The sequence below is a fragment of the Lineus longissimus genome, chromosome 8 (assembly GCF_910592395.1).
Source record: "Lineus longissimus chromosome 8, tnLinLong1.2, whole genome shotgun sequence".
Lineage (NCBI taxonomy): Eukaryota > Metazoa > Nemertea > Pilidiophora > Heteronemertea > Lineidae > Lineus > Lineus longissimus.
Window position 1 is genome coordinate 7,009,271 of NC_088315.1, and position 23,751 is coordinate 7,033,021.

Here is a 23,751-nt window from a genome sequence, read left to right on the forward strand (position 1 = left end):
ATAGAAATAGGAACTAATAAAAAGCATGCTAGCCGTAAGAACACTCGAGAAGGAAAAGTACTAATCACTGCCAAGAAGATCAGACTTCGAAAATTGATGGCCTGATGTATGGATCTTGGCTCAGATTAATTGGCCCCATGGAGATCCTTTGGCAGAATCATGAAGCCATTATAGCTTCATAGAAGTATTGGAGACAAACCTGGAGCACAACGAAAGGATTGTCATGTGAAATCAATGATTTGTCATGTGGAATATTTTCCATTTGTTCAGGGTGTTTTCATATTCATGATAACTTGCATGTGCGCTTGGACACGAGTGTCACATAGATGAATTCGCACAGGACTTGATGACACAACAGACCTTGATACTTCTGTCATTCGTCATGTTCGTAAGGGATCCAAAACCTGTCTATCAATTTTTTTTACGTTCGTGGCAGTGGCATTGTGTCATCTATGTCTACGTGTTAGATGTTGGATTTTTAAAGAACTTTAAAGACCTCTGCGACATGCTCTCACAGACACTTGCCTTTGCATGGTCTTAGTGAGCTTTAAGCCTATACATGAAGGCAAACAAGAAGAAACGTTCATGTCAAGGCTGTGCAACAAGCACATGTTCATACATGCAGCTTTGCCACTCTGCAATATAATCCAGACAAAGCTCACATCAGGCAAAGCCTTTATTCTCCATGCTTTGCTTAAAGGTCAAACTATTAGAAAAGCACCCGTTCTCTCAAGAGACAAGGAGCGACATCACAGTGCCTTTGACTTATACTGATCTCTAACTTATCCAACTGCTGCAAAAGTGTCAGATCCTTAATATGCATAAAGAAAAATTATCATCGGTCGATACAAGCATGCCAGGATGAGGTAGTGTGGGTGGGGTAGTGGATGCAAACTTCCTCGTTTCTGCACAAAATAATTTTTTTTTGCATTCCCCCTACACATTGGATCATCCCGACATATCCAGCTCTCCGTGACCTGGCTGACTGTTTAGTTTAGAAATGTCTGCTGCCAGTCTACATGGTCTGGGAGCAGCAATCAGAAACAGTCCAGCATAGTCTCTTCAGTACTGTCCTTGGCAACACCCAAAAAAAATATCGTATCTACCCCTGATAATTAGGAGAATGAAAATGGAGACACCTGAAGGTAAATGTCCATGTACTATCATGAGCAACTAAGTTTACAAACAAGGTACTGATATATAAAAGAACAGTGACTTTGTGACACTGGAGACAACAGGCCTATTTGATATGGTACCCACATTGGTGCCACAACCTTCAACTTCGGCTGTCTCTCCAAGTGAACTTACAGACTGATCCCACTCGCTGAATGTCAGGTAGTGACATTTACGCTGATCCTTTCATGGAAGAGGCTTTGAAACAACAGGAGGCCAATATTGTGTGGCTTGCAGAAAGCTTCTGTATGAGAAGTACATTCAATATTCCCTTAGCTTTTTCAGATTGGTTGCTCTTGCCTGGAGGAATCGTTCACCAGAAAATATCTATCAGACTAGTGAGTGCGTTTGCAGGCCAGAACAGTTGGTTGCCAATTGGGTAATTGCCCTGCTCCATCTTTGAACAAAGAAGTCCGTCTAAAGTTACTATCCACTTTGATGGCAGAGGCATACGGCACTCTGCACCTTTTGGTTTTACGTCTCACTTAGGATGCAGAATTGTTGTGATTGGTGCCTTGTTCAAATCAATGAGTCAAAACAGGAATGATTCACAACCTCCTGATTACCTCGGAGGCTGATCAAATATCCTTCAATGTGCATAGTTGTACGAGTAACCAATGGTCAAACAAGGCTGTTATCTAATCCTGGCACCCTGGTTTAAACCTTTTAAACCCCTCCCTTTCTAAATTTGAAAGATGAAAAGTTTCATATGGCCTGCTGGAATTTAAAAATATGCATGGGCGTAGTGCAGTAGATGCATGTGCCACCAATGAGACTCGCCATATTAAGTAAGCATATCATTGTTCAAAACAACTTTGTTAATTCAGTTCATATCAACATGATTGGACAATTTCACATTCAATTTCCAATTTAAACTTTTGAATAAACAAACTTGGCTTTGAGGCCCTAATATAGGAAGAAGCTCTGAAATCATCAGAAAAAAGCACCTACATTTTAAAGGGCTCCTCCTCCTTGGTACTATCCAATGAAGTGGCCACATTCGATGCCATATCCCGCTGCTGCACCAGCGCACCACAGCCTCAAACTCACACATATGCCAACAACATCCAAAGTGAAGAATCTGCACCACCGAGTCTGTGAACTGAATAATCCTTGACTACTAACATCCAAGGAAGGCTTGATCGACGTTCCACATTTACCGGCGACGATCGCTACTGAAAATGATGTCTCTGGGGTTGCCAGCGACAACTAAGAGAGGAGTCTGCAAGCATGTGTCGATGTGCGGGCTTGGGATCTGATCAATAGTCTGCAGCCTCTACTGTTGATAATTGCAGACTATATAGGTAGACTTCTCCTCTCCTACTTAACTTCAACAATACTGTGGCTATTTTAAGACTATAAGCATTTGAAAGAGAGAATACCACTAAGATTGATGCATGTCTTCAAACGATTACCCACCTGATCGGCTCTGCCAAGCAAACGGAGCAATTTCAAATTGGCTGAACAATATTTCAGGAGAGAATGATCAGTTAGACTACACCATGACACAACTGTTTTTCACTACTGCTATTTTGTATTTGATGATAATGAAAAGCATGAAGAACAATGAACATAGCTGTTGGGGTCCAACGTATTTTGGAGAAAGCAAGGCAAATCTTCTTGAGCGATTGGCACTTTCCATAACAGGAACTCCAGTGGCGGAGCTTTGTTGTTGGTGAGCAATTTGGCCGACTTGAAAAAGGTTTCAGGGCACACTGTATGATGTGTCCCCATCCTGATGCCAGGTAAACAATTTTGCCCGCATCCGCACACAAATCAGTGCATGTCCCATACCCCCACCCACCCACCACCCTATAATACGAAAATTGAAGTAAAAATACATGGGGATTCAGAAAGTCTAGTTAGAAGCTTTGCGTTGCGAGTTACATGAATTACTGTTGCATGAAAGTCCATCTATCATGTCCCTTCACTCCACTTGGTTTGCAACCAATATAGAAATTATTCAGGCAATTTTATGTGAAACAAATTAATTGATCCATTCATCACTTGACGACCCAATCGATTTCATAAACACTCCGTAAATCGATGGTAAGAACATTAATGCAGAATATTGGGGGAAAAACGAATGGCTGCAGGAGTGAAATTAAAAGAAAGTGCATTGCGTGGCAGGCTGATTCTTAGTAAGGGACAGATATGATGTGCAGAAGACATATCACCACCACATGAGACAGTAAAACAATGCCATTTATACATTATTTTAACAGTACTGCGCTCTGTGACTCCATATTACAATTGTTTAGCATCACATTAACATGCATGTCAGCAGTGTTGCCCTGACATAACCTCGTCATCTACGGGCTCAGTTTCTCAATGGAGAGGAGAATCAAAGCTGAGTGGGTTGGTGCTATGTACAGTACTGACTTCCCACGTAATGGGAGTACAAATATACTCTACATGTGAAGAGGTTGCATCATTATATTTTGAAGTTCAACTTCAGAGCCAGCACCAACTCTCTATCATGTCGATAGAGTTTAAAAGTGACATTTGTAAAATGACGATAAAGCCTTTTTACTCTGCTGAAATATTAAAAGTTCCATTACCATCACCAATATCTAGAAATAAACTGACATTGATTAACTAAGTAATTATAGATTGTGGGTGGCTGTTAAAACTGCTGGGCAATTTAAAGTTCCAGACTTTGACCTTTGCACATAGAACCATCGATATTGTCATAACCTCAACTGAACACATTTTGTGACTGAACACAGAAAGAAGAGAAATTAAATCATCAAAATAATCTGAATTTACATAGAATTCCAATATCTCAATGGAATAAATAGTTCTGAATATCCTTCCTTGCTATTCCACTGTTACATTTTGCTGTTTTTTTTCATTTCGAGAATTTTGATTACTTCACATCGGGTTCAATCAGAGACAAAAAAAACACATGCTGGAGTCTGCAGGTATATCTTCACTACTAAATATTTAATACATCAACAGACGCCATGAAAAATGACCATGGCTAGCAGGTTCCACATAACCTTCCCCAAAACTGCTTATTTGAAAAATAAACAATCTCAATTTTTCACATCAAATACCTAGTATCCCAGAAAGTTCTGTTGAAACCAATTTGGACTAGAACCTGGGGGAAGAGGTAACTTCACATAGATACAAGAGTACATGTTCTATTTTCATCATTTAGAATGTCAGATGTGCAAACAAAGTTTGTGAAACAAGATATGTTGTTTATCAAAATTATCGCAAATATTAGTATATCCAACATGTCCAAGTATGGATTATACTTGGTAGATCCAATAGTAAAATGACTTTCTGTACATGATCATTTGCCATTCTTGCCAATCTATACCCAACATAAGGATATAACACCCATTTAATATTGGAAAACGGAATTTTAAGTATTGATACCAGAACCAATATTTACAGATGTTAGGCAGTGCCCAATTACATCTAGGCAGGCTACACAATCTATTGATGAGAGATAGGTTTGCCAGATTAAGTTTTTAGGATGTTACCAATTAATTTCTTCAGGATAACTAGCAAGCTACTCCAAGTTTCAAGGATACTTCGAGAAAGCTTGATAAGACATCATACACCCCTGAGGGTTTAAAAGGATTTCTGGCTTCTGTACAGGGTTCAAAAGCAGCTAGGGCAATAAGTGTCTTGCATTTGGCAATCCAAGAAGAACTCATCCTAAATTGCCATGGCCAGTGGACTGAATTTGAATGTTACTGAGATTCAAAAGGTATTTATGTACGAGTAGGTACAAGCAAGTAAAAGGCCCTGGAGTTCGGAAAAAACAAAACCCAGTACTGGGCAAGTCAGCTGAATCAATGTCCTCACCTAATGCCATAAAAGCACGATGCCATCGATTATCTGTCAGGTTGTTGCCATGATATCATGGATCAATGCAGATCCATTGATATTGGAGAGGCTAACTAGAAAGCTATGACATTGGAGAATCAACAAGCTGTGAAATAAGGTGCAAGTGCTAAAATATTATTTCATGCCCCTCTTTTTGAAGTCTCGATTTTATAGTTTGGGACAAGAACCAGTGACATCAGCCATAGTTCAATAGCATGAACTAGCTTATTTTTGTCTGCTTTTGTCAGCAATCAGAGTAAGTAACAAACTCTAACAGCTTCTTAAAATGACAAGTTGACAAAATATTTATAGTTATCTGGGTACATCAGTTAACCCCGTGAAAGCACAATAATTGATTATATGCCAAATTGGTTTGGATATTTTGGACCAATGACAGTCCATTGATCTCAGAACCAGGATAGCATTAGAATACCATTGATGTCACTGACTCATCACGCCATGAAATTGGCAACCAACACCTGATGACCTACAAAAAAGCCATCACAAGCACATTATTAAACTGTACCTATATCCCAATCTCTCAAAAGAACGGCCTAGTGCCAGAAAAGCACAGCGATAGCATCGATTATCTGCCAGTTGATGCTCTGATATCACGGATCAATGACAGTCCATTGATCTCAGAGTCTGGCTCGCTGGGATTTACCCATTGATACCGAAGAGCCAACATGCCATGAAATTGGCATGATTTCACACTCGTGTTCATAATGGAATTCTTTGCTTGATGGAATTGGCATTTAAACAATTAAGAAGCACTGGGCATTTCATGAGCAATACCAGCAAAAGAACTAGAATTGTCGGTTGAGTCTGCAGGCAGACTCTGGAGTCTCCGTCAACTGTGGGGTGCTTTGTTGAGGAAGTGGAGGAGGCAGTATGTTTTGGTTAAAAGTTTATTGGGAAAATAGATATATACATATATACATAGTTGGAGATTAAAAGTCGGGTTACTGGTTTGTAGACCTTGGTATGAGAATTTTCTTCGCTGGCAAGGTTTGCATTGGGTTATGTTGCTGCTGTGTTAACGCTGTGTTGGGATAGCAGCGATGGTGCTGTTGTGGTTCACATGTGCCTTAAACACTATTCTGCACATGCGACTTGCGCATGACCGGAACTTGATCGTCTTATCAACGCCGTCGCCTCGCTCCAAGGCCCTGCCTGTATTGACCACTATTGTTGCCGCGAAAATTTGTTTGTAGCAAGAATAACGTATAACAACAATGAATCATAAAAGATTTCAATTTATGTCTAAGCAAGTGTGTTCCTGTAATCGTTGCTCTTAAGTACGAATTGATCAATTGCGGCCATTTTCAGTCCATTTCCACGGGCCACTTCCTGTCCAACATGGAAGCTATCGAAATTGGCAGGGAATATGGTCGCATAATACGTCTCGTTTGGAGAATGTGCAATGGCGGAAATCGAAATTGGCAGGGAATATGGTCGCATAATACGTCTCGTTTGGAGATTGTGTAATGGCGGATCAAATTTTCATGACCCATCGCCAAACGGCTGTCTCGTCCCCTAAAATATGTCGTTATTGCTCGCTAAATAATTCTGAAAATTCGCACTGCACACCTTTGATGTTTCGAAAAACAACTCATTATACTATTTGATTTACTTAATGTCCAGTTTTCCCTAAACTTCGCGAACACGAATCCACCTGGGTTCTCCAATCACCAATGATATACACAGTGCATTGCATACACCGTAGTCACATGGAACGGGGTTATAAATTGGGGGAATTTGCCTAGCTAAACCAAGAGTCTCCTTTCAACCCTACATACGTAGGTTGACGGAGACTAATAAACAACTACATGTAACCAAACTTAAATCTCATATGAAAATGATGTCATAACTGTTTACTAGATACCTGGCAATAAACCAGCCAACGTCAAGACTTGTCAATGATCTTAATGGTAGTACCCTGATTTATATGTGCCCTGACAATTGCTGTCACCCCATCACACACAACATTGTAAAACACGTCATTACTCCATGAAATATGGCTGTCCTTTATGGCTAATTACCTCATAAATACACTGAAATGATAATAATCTTATTTGAGACAGAACACATTTCCCTTTTGTATGAGGATCAATTTATGATTTGTGATGATACCATCATGAACTTTGATAAAATATGTAATTTGCTGCAGTCTTATTGGAAAGGTATTCTTCAGCAGTACTTTCAGATTGCAATACATGTGGATCAACATCATTAAGACCCTGTGATATCACATTGGACAATGCTTTCTGAACTTTCGACATTTTTGACTGAGTTGTTCATCAAAGGCTGGCAATAACAATAACCTTTGATTCAAATGTTATCTCTGTCAGTTAAATCCATTTTATAAACCAGTGTTAGACATCAAGGTACACCAGCTTTCTAAATGTTGATTGTGCAAATCGACAAGAGCATGCACAAAGCAAAGTGTAATTTAAAAGAATGTGTAGCTCAGCACAAAAGATGTCTGAGAGGGTAAATGATGGTCCAATTACTGAAATTAGACAACATCACAGGCAATAACTGTTAAGGCTTAACGATGAGTTTTTCCAAGCAGCGCCTTCAAATTGATTAGATATCAGTGCTAAGCATCATGAAACGGTAATGGTGTTATCATAACCTGATATTCAAGTTGATTTATACCACACTTGAGCTGATATCACTAATGTATATACTAACAGGTGTCTCATTACAAAAGATAAAATGCGATTATAGACACAAAGAGAGAAGCACTCTGTGAATGAGTTGCAAACAGAAATTCCAGATGAATATCTTCCATCAAAACCATTTCTTGTGACTCAACAAGAGGAGTATTTAGGAAAGACAGTAAAATGTAGAAATGTATTTTCACAGCATGATACCAGAATGGAAGAAGACAGTTTTCCCTTCATCATGATCTCTATGAAGGAAGAAGCTATATCTTGCTCACGGCCTCACTGAGTACACTGAAGGAGAACTTAGACAAATTTGGTTCACCGGAGGAGGATTGGATCTAACATGGTCTGGATGAAGTACATCAGAGGAGGAATGGATCCAACGAAACCTACTGATTATTAGCCGGTGCATTCCTGCTGTGTAGCCAGACTCTCAGCTTGCGGTCAAGAGGTCCAAGATCAGACAATAACTTTTAACTTTTAGAACACTGCAACAGCACAGAATTCAATATTGGATTATCGTTAACTTCATCAAAATAAAGAAAGGAACAGCTGGAACAAGGTTAATAGCTCAAGTGCAAGTTAGCAACAGCTGCCTCTACCAGCACATCACCCCACACAATTAGGGTTGACATGAAAGTTCAGCAACTGTCTTAACCATTTTGATCACGAATACCTTAACGGATATTGCCAGTTAAGGATCCTGGAAAATTGCTTCATTACCAGCCATTTTAACACAACAACTAATGTGATTCTAAGCAGGGTGTCAGAGACAAATGTAATTCAACATCCCCACATGGAATAACTGGTAGCTTGTCCGGTTAGATGCCTATGGGAGAGGCATGATTATACCTGCAACTGATGAAAGCTGCTGAATCAAATGACAATGACACCATTGCCAATTTTTTACCTTGAATTGTACATTAAATGATCGATAGCAAGTCATGCCAGCAGCAACATCATCAGTTTTCATTTTCTTAAACAAAATTGTCTGCCATCTATTCCTCCTGGGCTTTGACTATTTTGGAAATAAAGGATGGGTTTTCAGCACAACGCAAACTGAAGAAATATCGAATAATTCAAACCAGAATAGACTGTCACTAGACCTACTGCTGATATCATAACCTGACACATTCTCTGCCGTATGTTTGGTTAAAATATCGCTTAATACTAACAGCCATACCCAGGCACCCACAATTCAACCAATCAATTCCAGCCGGAGATTACTAGCCAGAGGCAAGGGTCTGTCCACCACTGTTCATCAAAATTCTTCCTGCTTTTCTTCCTGCTGAATATAGATTTGTCACCTTCGTAGGACAAAGAAAAATGTGGGTACTTGGTATTGATCAGTATTTGCCGATAGAAGCTGTTGTTGGGAGTCGTGGGGGCCGGATACAAGGCACTGAGATTTTTACCGAAGGGGAACACTAAGCACTAAAAGCACCTACACTGCAAATCTTGCACTCCAGATGGTTTCAGTTTTAAACAGCAATGCAACATAAAAAAATTAAATTTTGATAGCGTACAGATCGAGAGCCCAACTGATGTTACTGTTCAATTATGTGAGTAATTGGAACGTGACCACTTCTCAACACTACCAGCAAGAATCTTAATGTATTCTCTATAAGTGCCAAAGAACATTCAAGGGCTACCAGCCAGGAATTCCTATCACTGTATAAAACTTTTTCAGAGGTTGCATTATTTTTGGAGATAAACTGTAATATAAAACATCCCACAAGTCAGAAAAAACTCTCGTCTAGTCTACCATCAGGGCAACGGAACAGTACTTACCCTGCCATGTCTTGAATATAAAACATTATCCAGTTGATGGAATATCTGTTAGGGGAGATAATGGCCCAAGGCAAATCTAGAAGACAAGTTAAAGAGCTGCAAGAGGAGGTAATGAGATCTTTGGGATTTGCTGAAAATGTTAATACTTAATGGGTAACACTTTGGTGATTAATGAGAGATTGGCCATCTTTTGCCAAAACTAGGTTTAGATATGATGCCCATGATATCTAGACAGGCAAAGTCAGGTATAAATAGGGCAAGATATCAACGCCCTGAGAGGTCACCTCCAACGGTTCACCTCCGGGAGTTCACCTCTGACAGTTCACTTCCGACAGTTCACTTCCGACAGTTCACCTCCGGGAGTTCACCTCCGGGAGTTCACCTCTGACAGTTCACCTCTGACAGTTCACCTCCGGGAGTTCAACTCTGACAGTTCACCTCCGGGAGTTCACCTCTGACTGTTCACCTCCGACAGTTCACCTCTGGGAGTTCACTTCCGACAGTTCACCTCCGGAAGTTCACTTCCGAAAGTTCACTTCCAGGAGTTCACCTCCGTAAATTTACCTCCGACAGTTCACCGTGAGTTCACCCCAGAGAGCTCTCTTACCGATTTTACCCGATTTTATGCTGAAATTAGTCACCTTCAGAAAGCTTCAACTTGACCCAATTTGTCTAAATTAATAACAAAACCCGAAAGATGCTGACTGTATCAGAAGTGAATAATTTCAATTGTTTTAATTATTGTAACAGTAAAAAGCCCACAAACATGAGTAGCTAACCATGGCTTACCCGAGTTCACTTCTGAGCAATACTGATGCTAGTGTGTCAGACAATGTCTCGAGACTCGAATCAATCATGTTGCAAATATCTACAAGGAAATTGTGATACATATCATGAACATCCTAGAAGAGTATGTATGTAAGGAGTTGGGAGGCAAACACATCATGACATCATTTCTACAAGTGGCAAGGAGTCCAGTACACTTCTGGAATATTAGTGATGGTACAAACCGCAAGGAACCTGGATGCTGGCTAGCATACTGCCACCGACTTATTTTGCAATAGGTTTCAATGGCAATGCCTTTATAATCATACCCTCGGTTGATGACATCCACAACTCATTTACTTAGAGTCTTATATCAAATGTGCTTAGTTTTGAATATGGCATTTCTTCGGTAGATTTTCTTCCTGTTTCACACCTCATTATTGTTTTCTATTGCGAAAATTTCTGACATATAATCTTTTACAACTTACGACTTATATTTTGGCAAAAATGTAAAAAACAATATCCAATCAAAGATATTCTTTCAGAATTGAGGTTATGAAATACACAAAAATAAGGGGCTGGCAGTTTGGTTGACAGGAATTTAGAAAAACAACTAGATATTGACAACGTGCAGCATAGAGTCACCAATACAGACCAGTTGGGCTTTCCCAGGACATGCCAGAATGAACCAACTTTTAAAAATCTCCTCAATGCAGCTGCACCGAATCGATTAGAGTGCTGGATGAACAAGCTTTGTCCACAGTGATTGAACAATCAGCGATTAGAAACACGATACCCCATCACCATGGTTACATCACATTTTCTTCTGACCACTTGATTTGATTAGATTTTGATGACTTTCTTGAATTTGAAGGCAGTTTTTGATTAGGTTAAGAGCAATCTGACCCTAGGCATGCTGGCACAGACAGAATTAGCCTTGGTTGTTATGCCTCGCATTCTTTCAAGTCTTGGGCAGTAAGCTAAATGAAGTATAAACATGATACCGGAGCAACATCAGCGTAGGACATGGTAAGACCGATATACGAAATTAACATCAGTGTCTACTTCTTCAAGAAATTAAACAGGCAACAATCTTAAGCAGCATAGTTTCCTACTAGGTCTCCAGTTGTCTCGCACATTTCATCACGCAATATTCTCATGTAGCTACAGTTTTCCTATTGTATACCACTTCTTGCCTATTTAATATCTAATTGACCCAATTAAATTTTACTTTCACTTCGAAAGTTTGTGATCAATGTCGATTCATCGACGGAATGAAATAAGAGATTCACTTGACTGAAAGATCAGTCCCACTTTAATCTTCCCAAATGTTGCCAAATGTTACGTTCAGGCATCTGACACATCTTACATTTCAGGGATCATGTTCCATTGACGATGTAATATCTGAAGCACCTAACAGTTTCATCTCACCATTTCAAAAGCCAGAACTTCAAGATGAACTCTCTGGAAGCAAAATGATAAGACCACTCATCTAAAGCAAAGTAAAATTTCCAATCGAATAGAGAAGGAGATCTATTTCAGTTGCAATAAATGTCAGACAGATCAGATGAACCCCGAAGGAGTTTCAACAGACCAAGGAATATTGTATTTGATATACAACATGATAAAGAAAGTTGCTGATGACAAGATGTACTTTCCTGGGCAAAGAAGAAGCTTTGCACCTTAACCCATTGGTTAACAAACTAATAAATGTTTTGAAACTTGAAATCAAATACAATGAAATATTTCCCTGCGCCCTGTAAAACAATGTAATAATCAGAAGATGTTTTCATCAAAGGAGCGGAATGATGGGCTCACCCACACCATTTATATTGATATAATGAATTTATACGACACCTCATTGAAACTTTTTAACAGGAAGCAGTTAGAATCAATTATACAGCCCACAAAATACACAATATTTGCAATGCAGGAAGAGAACACTTTAAGAACAGAGTTTTAGAAAACATATCAGCCAATTAGAACCTGATACGACTGCAAAATGAAATAGTTCAGGCAATTATGTCACACGAAACATGTTATATGAAACAGACTGTTCAAAGGACAGGTGATATCCTAATATCAAGTGTCTTTGCGAATCTAGTGCAAGATTTAAGTCGATATAAATTGGCCATCGTATGAATTATTGGGAACTTTTCATCAATTAGATTTGAGATGCCCACATCATATACTAGATGAACGTCCTTGCTTTTTTGTCCGAGAGCTCTTTGTAAAATTTTCATTATTTTCGGCTCCTGTCACCCATCTTAGATCCATTTCCATTATGACCATTAACACCACCAATAACAATGAAATAAGAATCTTGTATGCAAAATTATATTTCTGATGCAACATAATGAGGTTGCATGCGTGTTTTGCAGCAATGTCAGGAAATTCGGTAATTGGATACAAGAGCCATATTCCAAATGAGTGTACTTTGCTGTCTGGGAGTGTTTGTGGTCATAGAAAAGTAGGAAATAGGTCAAAGTTAGATGACAGGCGCTTAAAATGTAATTGACAGAAGTCCGGTCAAAAGAAATGAGTTCATTATTTCCTCCAACAATACTAATCACCCACATTTGGTGAAAAAGAGTCAATGATGTTGTCTCAAATCAATATTTTAAAAGATAAAATTAAATGTGATGCACCTCACCTAATTTCAGTCACAAATGTCATCACCTCTCCAGAAATACCGATTTGAACTTCCGATGTGATTTCTCTTCACATCCTCCAATCATTCCCCACTTTGATATAAGTGTGTTTGATCCCGTCGTGTAATCAGATTATCTGACATTTTGATGTTTCGAGGTTGCAGCTTTAATCAGTTCTTTTGAAATATGATTGACTTGGTGATACAAGTGGTAGCTTTAATAAACGGATTACAGCTAACCTAAATGACACTAGTTCTTATTGTTTCAAACCTTACAAACCTATCAGAACAATGGATAGAATATAACCAATGCTGCAGCTTAAGTCCCAACCCGAGGCTCACAATGATAGTTCTGAAAATATGGATTGTAATTCATAGTTTATATTTCAAATGGAACAGAATTTCTCAAAAAGTTACGATACAGTTGTCATTGATCAACAGCTCACAATTGTGCAGAACACACTAGAGACATCTTCCAGACTGATAAAGAACTGAAATCAACAGGTTCTGGCTTCATTATATGTCCACATGGTCACTCATCAAAAGAAAGGTGCTTGTGTCACAGGCAGTCGATAGTGATAACCGGCTTTATTCTGTTACCTGAAAAACTGCCGTTGGAGTTCAGATCTTCTCAACTCAATCATTCGCCTGTATACTTTATAACAAAATTACGCTCAGCAAAGGCTGCAAATGCCTGTATACATACACCAGACAGCCCCCTTGTGGACACCATGTGTACGGTTTAACTGCCTAACTGCTCTAAGCAGGAAAACATGAAATACAAGTGGTAAAATACAAATCTCCGGCCAGACTAAATCACTCATCTAAGCTGTCAAAAGTGATGAGTGCAGTTTCCTGCTGCTCTAACCTGTTAGTTGCAGAACTTTGCATCTTTCATGTTTCACACACTTTCACAATCAATAAACTAAGGAATATTCCAAATCGTTCACCTGGCATAGTACAAGAGGAGAATGATGGTAGATCAGTTCCCAATCAATTCACTAGCTAGGGCAGTAGGAGATCAGTACTACTTCTCAATTAAGGTGTGCAATTTCATGCCTGAGTTTCAAAGGAAGCATAAATATTTCTGATAGTTCACAAGATGTTTTATTTGCCTAAAAGAGGCCATTTGGAACCCACTCACTTATCTTTTTCGGTAGGGGGGCTAATATTTTGCACGTGCTTGAACAGCACAAAATTGCTGTCAGGCAGGATAACCACCTATAGGACAAGCAGTGGAATGCTTCTTCTTGATTTGAAAGAATTATCTGCTTCGGATTCAGACTGTAGTCTTTGAAGGACAGGTATCCCCCTGTTCATCCTTTCATCTTTGAGTAACCAGGCTAGTTACTCTAAGCTTTTATTTAGTCAACAACCTCACAATAGTGCATAAGGAATAGCTGAAGCCACTCAACAGACCATTACCAGATCCACTTTATCCTGCCTATACTTCGTGAGACAAGAATATCTGAACAGATAAAATTAAAAATAGCAATGGAAAGCAGCAATCCAGACTGAAATTACCTACCTTCGTTCCCGATATTCAGAAACATGCTGGTCACCCATAGTTCACTAAATCTAGTACTATTTCCCTATATTGACCAAGCCAAGAAAACAGACAATTCGAAGTTATTCCAACACAAATATTTATGTCTATAAATTGTGTTTGCTACTACCTGAGAGAGTGAATAATTTAGGCAAAAAGAATGCAAAGTTCTGATGTTTTCTCAGACCAAAATCAGTAACTTCCGGCAACTGATCCAACTGTAAACATGGTAGGGTGTAGCAATTCACAGACAAACATCTTTCATCTAAGATCAACAAATCTCCGGCACAGGTAGGTACTCTGCTGAAGTTTCCAGTATTTGCCTCTCAAAGGAAACTATTAACATAATCAAATCTGCTGATAGAAATCTGCAACAAAACGTGATGTGCCTTCTAAACAGGAACTCTGACACTCCTCCTTTTAAGTGGAAAAGTTTAAAGCAGAAACTGCACTAAATGAGAAAGATATGTGAATTAAATCATCTACCTTTCACGCATTGACTCGTTCATCGTAGCTGGAGTTCGACTTCTTCGTCCATATAGAGAAATGATTTATATGATCTAGATGTTACCACCAAACAAATGACAAAGCGAGCAAAACACTACATAACTCATCAGCTATTTCAGTCTGCTGCGACTCTTGCTTTCCAATTAGTAATTGAATAACACTGCATCAATGATAATGGGCCGAGGTATCGTAAGATCCCATTAGTGCAGCTAGCGGAATTATTTCTGTTAATACCAGCCTCCCACTCTTCTAGACCATAACTGATGGCATAATCTAATGCCTGGACTTCATAGCAGATGGGATATATGGGGGGGGGGGGCACCCCCAGTATCAGTTAACTACCAATCAGAGGTGTATATCTATTGCAGTTGCACCCACTTTTCAGAAACCCTGTAACTAGTAATTGTCAGTCCATCTACAGGATACATATTCTAGTTTCACCAATCTACAACCAGTTTTAGATATGCGCATGTTCAAAATTGGATATGACACCATGTTCTAGCTCAGGATTTTGTTCCAATTCCAGTCAAACCAATTTCATAGGCATCACCCACTAGGTAGGATTACTAAAACATGATATGCGCGATAGGCATTTTTAGGCTTACTGTTCATAGGTTAAAGCAATGAAGAAATTAGGAATAAAAAGGAATATATGTAACAAACCTTTCGAGAGTGGTCGACATGGTCAGAAATGTAGGCTATCATGGGCAAGCTGCAATAAATGCATATCAACACTCCCTAAAACCAGGTTACTACTGCCTATGAATAAGGTCAGTAGTTTAAAGTGGGACAGAAAAACAATTGGGTCAAGTTTCTAAGGAAATACCCTGGAGGAAATATTCCTAGTGTATCATCACTGTATAGCGACCTACTTCCGTCTGTTAGTACTCTCATACAAAATTGACAAATTTACATGAAGTAATTAATTTTTTTAATAATTTGTGAACTGTCTGATATGAGATTGTAGTTGTTATACATACTGTAGCCAATATATGATAAATAATCGCTCTCATCACCCAATTTGCCACATTAAGATTCCGGGTCAATCCAGGTCAATCGCAGGTCATGCCAGCCAATAAGAGATGTGCTGATTACAGTGTTGAGCAAACGCAAATGATGATAAATTATTACTTGAAATGGCTTTCACACCCACATGTCTGATGGAAGTAACACCCTGGTATCAGATGTGACACTGGTCTTCTAATTATATAGTTCACTAGGAGCTACTGAGATGGCATGACAGTCTAGCTGTGTGTATAAACTTGGCTGTGACGTGTCCCCGTATATTTAGTGAACCCGCTAAAACAGTCCTACCTCGGGTTCAAGGACAGAACAGAGTTTCGAGAAGACCAGGATAATGATAACCCGAAAAAGAGTTTGAACAATGTTCAATTCATTGAGAGCCATACCAACGTAACATGTGTCAAATAATTTTGCGATCTGCATTACATTGAATATTGAGTGTTACTCTCTCACTGGTCTATGGAAGTGTCAACATTTTATGAACCAGATAATCAGTAATCCAGGGGAGGCACATAGCGGTGTTAACCCTACTTCTTAATGAAATTGTTGGAATTGGACAGTAACATCATCGTTTACTCTAAAACCACCACTTCAATAAGGGTGCCCTTCTTTTCTCTTCAGACTCCTGATCTGCACCTGATGAGCCTCTCCCAGCTTTCCTATCAGATTGCCTATAGTTCTCCTCTATAAAAAGTCTTCCTGGTATATATCAATTCTCCCATATGATCAAATTCTTTGCATGTCAATTTCCCCATCACTATTGTCAAGATGGCAATAGAGAAGCCCGGTACATGTGACTTACAATCCATATTCTAGCCAATAACAACAGGCCAATAGGGATACATCCATCGATCTTGGTGTTGTCGATTTGTCTAATAACACACCAAGACATACTGGAGAATGTTTGTATGAATCAATGTCAGCTAATGAAGACCAGGAGTCCCGGGGTTCAGAAAGGAAATCAACTGAGTCAAAACAGCTGGGTCCGTGGAAATATTTCTAGGGTGACTGAAGAGAGAGAGAAAAGAATAAAATATTGATGAGTGTGAAAGAGTGAAAAAATTCAGAAATCTTGATGAGGGTGAAAAGGTTCAACTCTGATAGTGATAACGATGCACTAATGCCTGTCGTGCACCATACACAGTATTCTAATATCTGATGCATTGAGGAATTTCCCAGGTTTGCGAGATGATTTTAGGAACAGCTCAAGGCACATCCATACACACTACTCTAATAGTGTCCAGCATTACAAGCTTTTTATTTTTTGGCAAATCCTCTTCAGAAAAGTCAGACAGACTGGAAGCCTTTTCTGAATAAAATGAAATGGCCAGGGCCATTGTGCTCACCTCATGTGGAGGAAAGATGGATAAAGAGCATGGTCTTGTGTCATGTAGTGTTAGGTTTGATGTAGGTCCAAGCAATTACAATTTCCCCAAAATGGCCAATTTACAGTACATTCGACCTCTGTGACCTTGAAAAGTAGGTCAAATCAAAGAAGACCCGGGTGACACATTGAATGGTTGTTAGAATTAGATGTACCTATGATATAAAATTGGTGCCAATCGGGCAAGTCATTACTAGGAATAATGGCATTTTGAAGAATTTAGGATTTGGCCCCCTCCCTGGAGGCCAAACGGCAAATCAGATCGCACCAAACTTCGGTACCTGAGATCACCTGACCAAGGGGTACATGTGTACTTAATTTGTGATCAATAGTCATTGCAGTTAAGAAACGTGCCATAGTTACGGCCCGACGGCGAATTTACGCCATTTGACCTCTGTGACCTTGACAAGAAGGTCAAATTAAAAACCTGTGTGACATATACTGTATGGTGGTTAGATGTACCCATGATATCAAATTGGTGGCAATCGGGCAAGAAGTTAAGGAATAATCACATTTTTAAGGTTTTTGGATTTTGCCCCCTGGTGGTCAAGTGGTGAATCATATTGGACCAAACTTTGGTCCCTGAGATCACCTGACTAAGGGGTAAATGTGTACCAAATTTGGTATCAATAGTCATTGCAGTTTAGAAACGTGCCATCATTACATCCTAACGGCCAATTTACACCATTTGACCTCTGTGACCTTGAAAAGGAGGTCAAATCAAAAACCCGGAGGATATATGATGCACCTTTGCTAGAAGTACCTACCATATTTTTTTCAAAATTTCCCGACTACTATTAAGGGAGATATTGCATATTTTCACTTTTAACGTTTGGCCCCCTGGTGGCCAAACCATGAAACGAATCGGACCGAAACTTGGTCTCCCAGGTGTCATTACATAAGGGTACATGTGTACCAAGTTTCAACTCAATAGCTCTAACAGTTACGAAACGTGCCCTGCTAACGGACGACGGACGACGACGACGACGACGACGACGACGACGACGACGACGACGACGGACGACGGACGCCACGGTATGGGATAAGCTCACCTCTGCTAAGAGGTGAGCTAAAAACAAACATATCACACTCAATACTTATCCGTTAAAGAGTTTTAGTGTCATACACCAGCCTGTTCAATCAGGAAATAAAATGTAACAGTCATCTTCAATCAATCACCGAGTGGATCGATAATGAATGGTATCGCACGCCAACTCAAATGGATAAACAGTTGTGGAGAAAACCAAAAGGCCACTGTCCGTAACAAATTGTTGCAGCCAGTGCCGCTATAACTTGTCAAGCATGACAATGAGAAATTGTGGAAAATATTTTGTCAAATATTTTCATTGTCATATCAGTTGAGACATATTAATTCATATGTAAACATCTGTTAACCATATTTCAGGTCTTTTAGTTTTATCACATGTCTCCAAATTGCTCCGAAGTGTGATAGTTAAATGTAAAGCCGGCTGGAGTACTGACGACTGCCAGGAAATATGGCAGGGCTGTGTTATTTGCACTTGTTTGCCATTGATGCTTTTCCTAGAGGTCATCGAAGTGTAGTGGTACCACACTGTCACTGGATATGGCCAAGTATGTAGGAAATCCATCTACTCTCCTTCAGCAATCACAATGATTTTTTCTACTCTGGGAAACTGGTCGTTTCGATAGCTTAGTAAATATTAGGTATGTCGGACCATCAACTTTACCCCGCAGTGTAAAGGTAATATCATTAGAGGGGACAATTCCATTACCAGCATGATAAGGTCTCAATGTCTTTACAAGTTACAAAATTTGTCACATATGTCAGCCACAATAATTCTGTGATTCACAATAATTGTATGAGCAGAGACTTAAAATATAACAGCTATAGACAACTGCTATTAACTGCCAAGAAACACAGCTGTTAGTAAAGACAGTCGAAAAAAGGATCTTCATTTTCTGATTGCCTTGAATAATGGAACATTTTCGCAGTGAACATCTTAATGCTCTTTAGTATTGTATTTAGTATTCAGGAAATGATTCTAACAACTCTGAACGAGTCAAAGTTTCAAACCATAAACTGTCAAGTTGTTTATGCTCATTAACCATAGTTTAAACCCCTAAACCCCCAGTTTAAGACTTTTAGAAATAGTTAATGCTCAAAGTGGACATTCAGCTTGCAATAGAAGCTGTTAACCTTAGGGAGGTGCCTGGGTTTCGGCCTCTGAACATTTCAGCTCCATCCTTGTGGTGTTGAGTGGGGTAACCAATACCAGTTTCTCATCAATTCCTTAGTTTATTTTTTTGAAAGGTATTGGAAATAATACGTCAAACCTAGCCTTAAAAAACAAGTGGCAGAAATTCTTGTGTGAAGATCAAAGTGTGCCCTAAAACCTGACAACAGTTTTGATGTTACTCGATCAATATGCCATGCCGAGACAGAACTATCGGTGACAAAGAACAAAAAATTAATTCAAAAAGACGAGCATGCACATTGAACAGAACCAGCTCTTATGACTGCATGTCTCTGTCTTGACACCTGAATTCTACCCAGATACTGATTTTCATGCTTGTTTGAATCAATGGCCACGAGCAGTGAAGCTACAATGATTAAAATGAAATGGCCAGGGCCATTGTGCTCACCTCATGTGGAGGAAAGATGGATAAAGAGCATGGTATTGTGTCATGTAGTGTTAGGTTTGATGTAGGTCCAAGCAATTACAATTTCCCCAAAATGGCCAATTTACAGTACATTCGACCTCTGTGACCTTGAAAAGTAGGTCAAATCAAAGACGACCCGGGTGACACATTGAATGGTTGTTAGAATTAGATGTACCTATGATATAAAATTGGTGCCAATCGGGCAAGTCATTACTAGGAATAAAGGCATTTTGAAGAATTTAGGATTTGGCCCCCTCCCTGGAGGCCAAACGGCAAATCAGATCGCACCAAACTTCGGTACCTGAGATAACCTGACCAAGGGGTACATGTGTACTTAATTTGTGATCAATAGTCATTGCAGTTAAGAAACGTGCCATAGTTACGGCCTGACGGCAAATTTACGCCATTTGACCTCTGTGACCTTGACAAGAAGGTCAAATTAAAAACCTGTGTGACATATACTGTATGGTGGTTAGATGTACCCATGATATCAAATTGGTGGCAATCGGGCAAGAAGTTAAGGAATAATCAAATTTTTAAGGTTTTTTTGATTTTGCCCCCTGGTGGTCAAGTGGTGAATCATATTGGACCAAACTTCGGTCCCTGAGATCACCTGACTAAGGGGTAAATGTGTACCAAATTTGGTATCAATAGTCATTGCAGTTTAGAAACGTGCCATCGTTACATCCTATCGGCCAATTTACAACATTTGACCTCTGTGACCATGAAAAGGAGGTCAAATCAAAAACCCGGAGGATATATGATGCACCTTTGCTAGAAGTACCTACCATATTTTTTTCAAAATTTCCCGACTACTATTAAGGGAGATATTGCATATTTTCACTTTTAACGTTTGGCCCCCTGGTGGCCAAACCATGAAACGAATCGGACCGAAACTTGTTCTCCAAGGTGTCATTACATAAGGGTACATGTGTACCAAGTTTCAACTCAATAGCTCTAACAGTTACGAAACGTGCCCTGCTAACGGACGACGGACGACGACTACGACGACGACGACGACGACGACGGACGACGGACGCCACGGTATGGGATAAGCTCACCTCTGCTAAGAGGTGAGCTAAAAACACAAGCATATCTGATGAAAGACAATTTTAAAGTGTCGATACTTTTATCATCTTTTATACATTTTTGCTGGCTGACTCGCTGACACATTAAATTACAGCCAATTTTGCCGGTATATCCTGCAAGAGGAGTAAGGAATTACTACCCAGAATCAGATCTGAAATGAAAGAAACGTTACAGTTCAACCTCATCAAAAGTGGGTATGAAACTCTATTGAATAAACCTGGATCAAAAGGACAGGGTTGAAATTCCATGCCTGCTTTCATTTGGTAGCTATTTGAAATCAAAATACAGTTGGTAAGCTACATGGTTTAGGTTAGGTTTTTCACACCACCCACTCGAACAGACATGGGACACTTATTATCCTCCAGCAAAAGTGTTAGATGGGAAGCTGTCTGGTTTTTACAAAAGTGCACTGCATATATGCAATATACACCCTTCGTATTCAACTTTTTTCACAAAAAACATCTTTTAGCTGTAAAATGAAAATGAATGCCTACGTGAAGTCCAATGTTTTGGTATGATGGTAAAAAATTATGTGGCGTGGGTAGTATAGAGGATAATACAGTCGACATCTGCAACAGGACTACTGAGAGATCACATACAATTCATCAGCCTATCCAAAATTCACATGATAGGGTGGGAAAGATCTGACTCCATCATCTCTCATCGCCTTCCTATGAAAACTTTCGTTCCTGCTCTCTAGAAGGTTTAATATTTGTTCACCATCATCAAAATTGTAAGCTCAATGCTAAAGAAACCAATAGACACTGGCAGTTACTCAACCTTGCTTTGTTTTGGGCTCATCTTTACAACTTTCACTGAATGGCCAGCAATACACTTTGACAAGTAACAGCTTACCCATATCAACTCAAACATCAATGCACTAGGAATTCAATGAATACCCCAAAGCACCAAACATACTGCTCAAAATTTATTGGCCCTTGTATTAATCTAATTAAAGGGATGGAGTCAATCAATTATTGCTTTAATTCCAGATCCTCCTCTCTGGTATTGAACATCAGCCACCACAGACATGCTTGTTCATGGCTGCAAGGCAGAATTCTCATGACGTTTTGATAGATATCAAATTTTCACCTTTGACATAGCTAAACAAATTTATCAGCTGATGTCCAGGATCTGGCAAGGAAGGGGCACAGACGCCTCCCTAAAATTCACCCAAAAATATGTTTTCGACAATAATTTTGGCTGATAAGGTTCAAGAAATGCCCCTCCCCATAAAAAGCAAGATATGCCAATGATGCCGAATCTGTTCTGGCGGTTTTAGCCTTTGCTACAGTTCTTTAAGAATTTCACTGATCTAAAGTCCCAAGTGACACTTGCAAGGTCCAAATCAATAATTTTCCAAAATGATCAACTGTAGTCTTAAATTCTATGGCCTTGGCCCTAATTCCTATTAAAACGGATGCAACATTAAATCAATAATCGCTTTAAGTCCCAGAAGTACATCATAACTGGCAGATGGCATCAATCAAATTTCCCCCTGGCAGTGGAATTTCAGGCGAGGCTGACTAATTTTGATGTTATGGATAAAAGGAAGAAATCGATCCATCATGCAATTTAGACAGCTTCGATTTCAAGGGGATTCGGCTGTGCCCTTTATGAGAATATAAAGTATAGTTTATTCGACGCTCATCAAAGTGCTGTTTTTATTTTTACGTTTGTTTTCTTCCAACACAAACTATATTGGTTTGGACATTGCTAATATTTTCTGTGTTTCTTACAACTCAAATATTTGTGATAGGAATTTCCAAAGTAACCAATTCCTTTTAAAATCTTTCCCACCAGTTGCTCAGTACAGTCAATAGAAGCCTTGAAATCATTCGCAATGTGTAGGGTAATTTTCCTGCTACCGAATTTCCATATATCTTCAGAATTTCTATGACCGCTTCATTTAACAAGCAAAAAATTCAACTCTTGTGTATCAACCATTAAATTGTGGTTGCGAGTAGGGAATTTTATCCACCAATCTAAATTGAGCATTCTTTGCATCACAGACAATTCCCAGGCTACACTTGCTACTCCAGGTAAACAACTCACTAGCATGACTATGTTTAGAGCACTCAAACAAAGAGCCACTTTGAATTTTTGTGAAAGAGCGAACATTGTGTTATATAGTTGTTCAGCACAACAACATCCTCTGTACACTTCCGTCCAAATTGATTTCGCTGTGCCCCTAATAAAGAGATGCAATTAGCAGAAGTGGTCTGATCAGATAGTGTTCAAGGCAACTGCATCTGTTACTTTACAATTTTCCTTGTCATATTAAACCTATTTGACGGCTGATTTCAGATAACACAATAGACCACCAGTTTCCACTTCCGACCACCACACCCTTATTCTATCTTCCCGATTATTAAAATGTTATAATGATAAGCGACGCAACATGCACTTTGACCATTCATACAGACATCAGCAATCTTTCCTAATGGGAGTGTGGCCACAAATATTGACAAGTTGTCCGAGACCTGACCGAATGGGGCGACGATACATTCTCCGGAATTGGCTAAAGCTAACCTGACATGTGCCTCTGTGTGATGGTAACTGGTCTAGCCATTCACATAGTCATTAACCTTTGTTGGCAATGAATAATGGCTGAGATAGAATTTAATCAAAGCTGTGGAATGGTTCACCCTCACTACAAAATCGC

General features: G+C 39.4%; 1 protein-coding gene across 5 annotated transcripts in view; it reads right to left on the reverse strand.

Annotated features, from left to right (window-relative positions):
* LOC135493029 (tumor protein p53-inducible protein 11-like) overlaps positions 1-23,751 on the reverse strand; it is a 176,264-nt gene that overhangs the window by 53,455 nt on the left and 99,058 nt on the right. Inside the window, exon 1 of one of the 5 annotated variants that reach the window (XM_064779790.1) lies at positions 15,611-15,634. The exons of 3 other annotated variants lie outside the window; for them this stretch is intronic. In XM_064779790.1, coding sequence (XP_064635860.1) covers positions 15,611-15,630 — 20 coding nt within the window. In that variant the 5' untranslated portion in view covers positions 15,631-15,634. Of the gene's footprint in view, positions 1-2,124; positions 2,416-15,610; positions 15,635-23,751 lie in introns of those variants that run through there. One more of the 5 variants, XM_064779787.1, reaches the window with a different exon arrangement.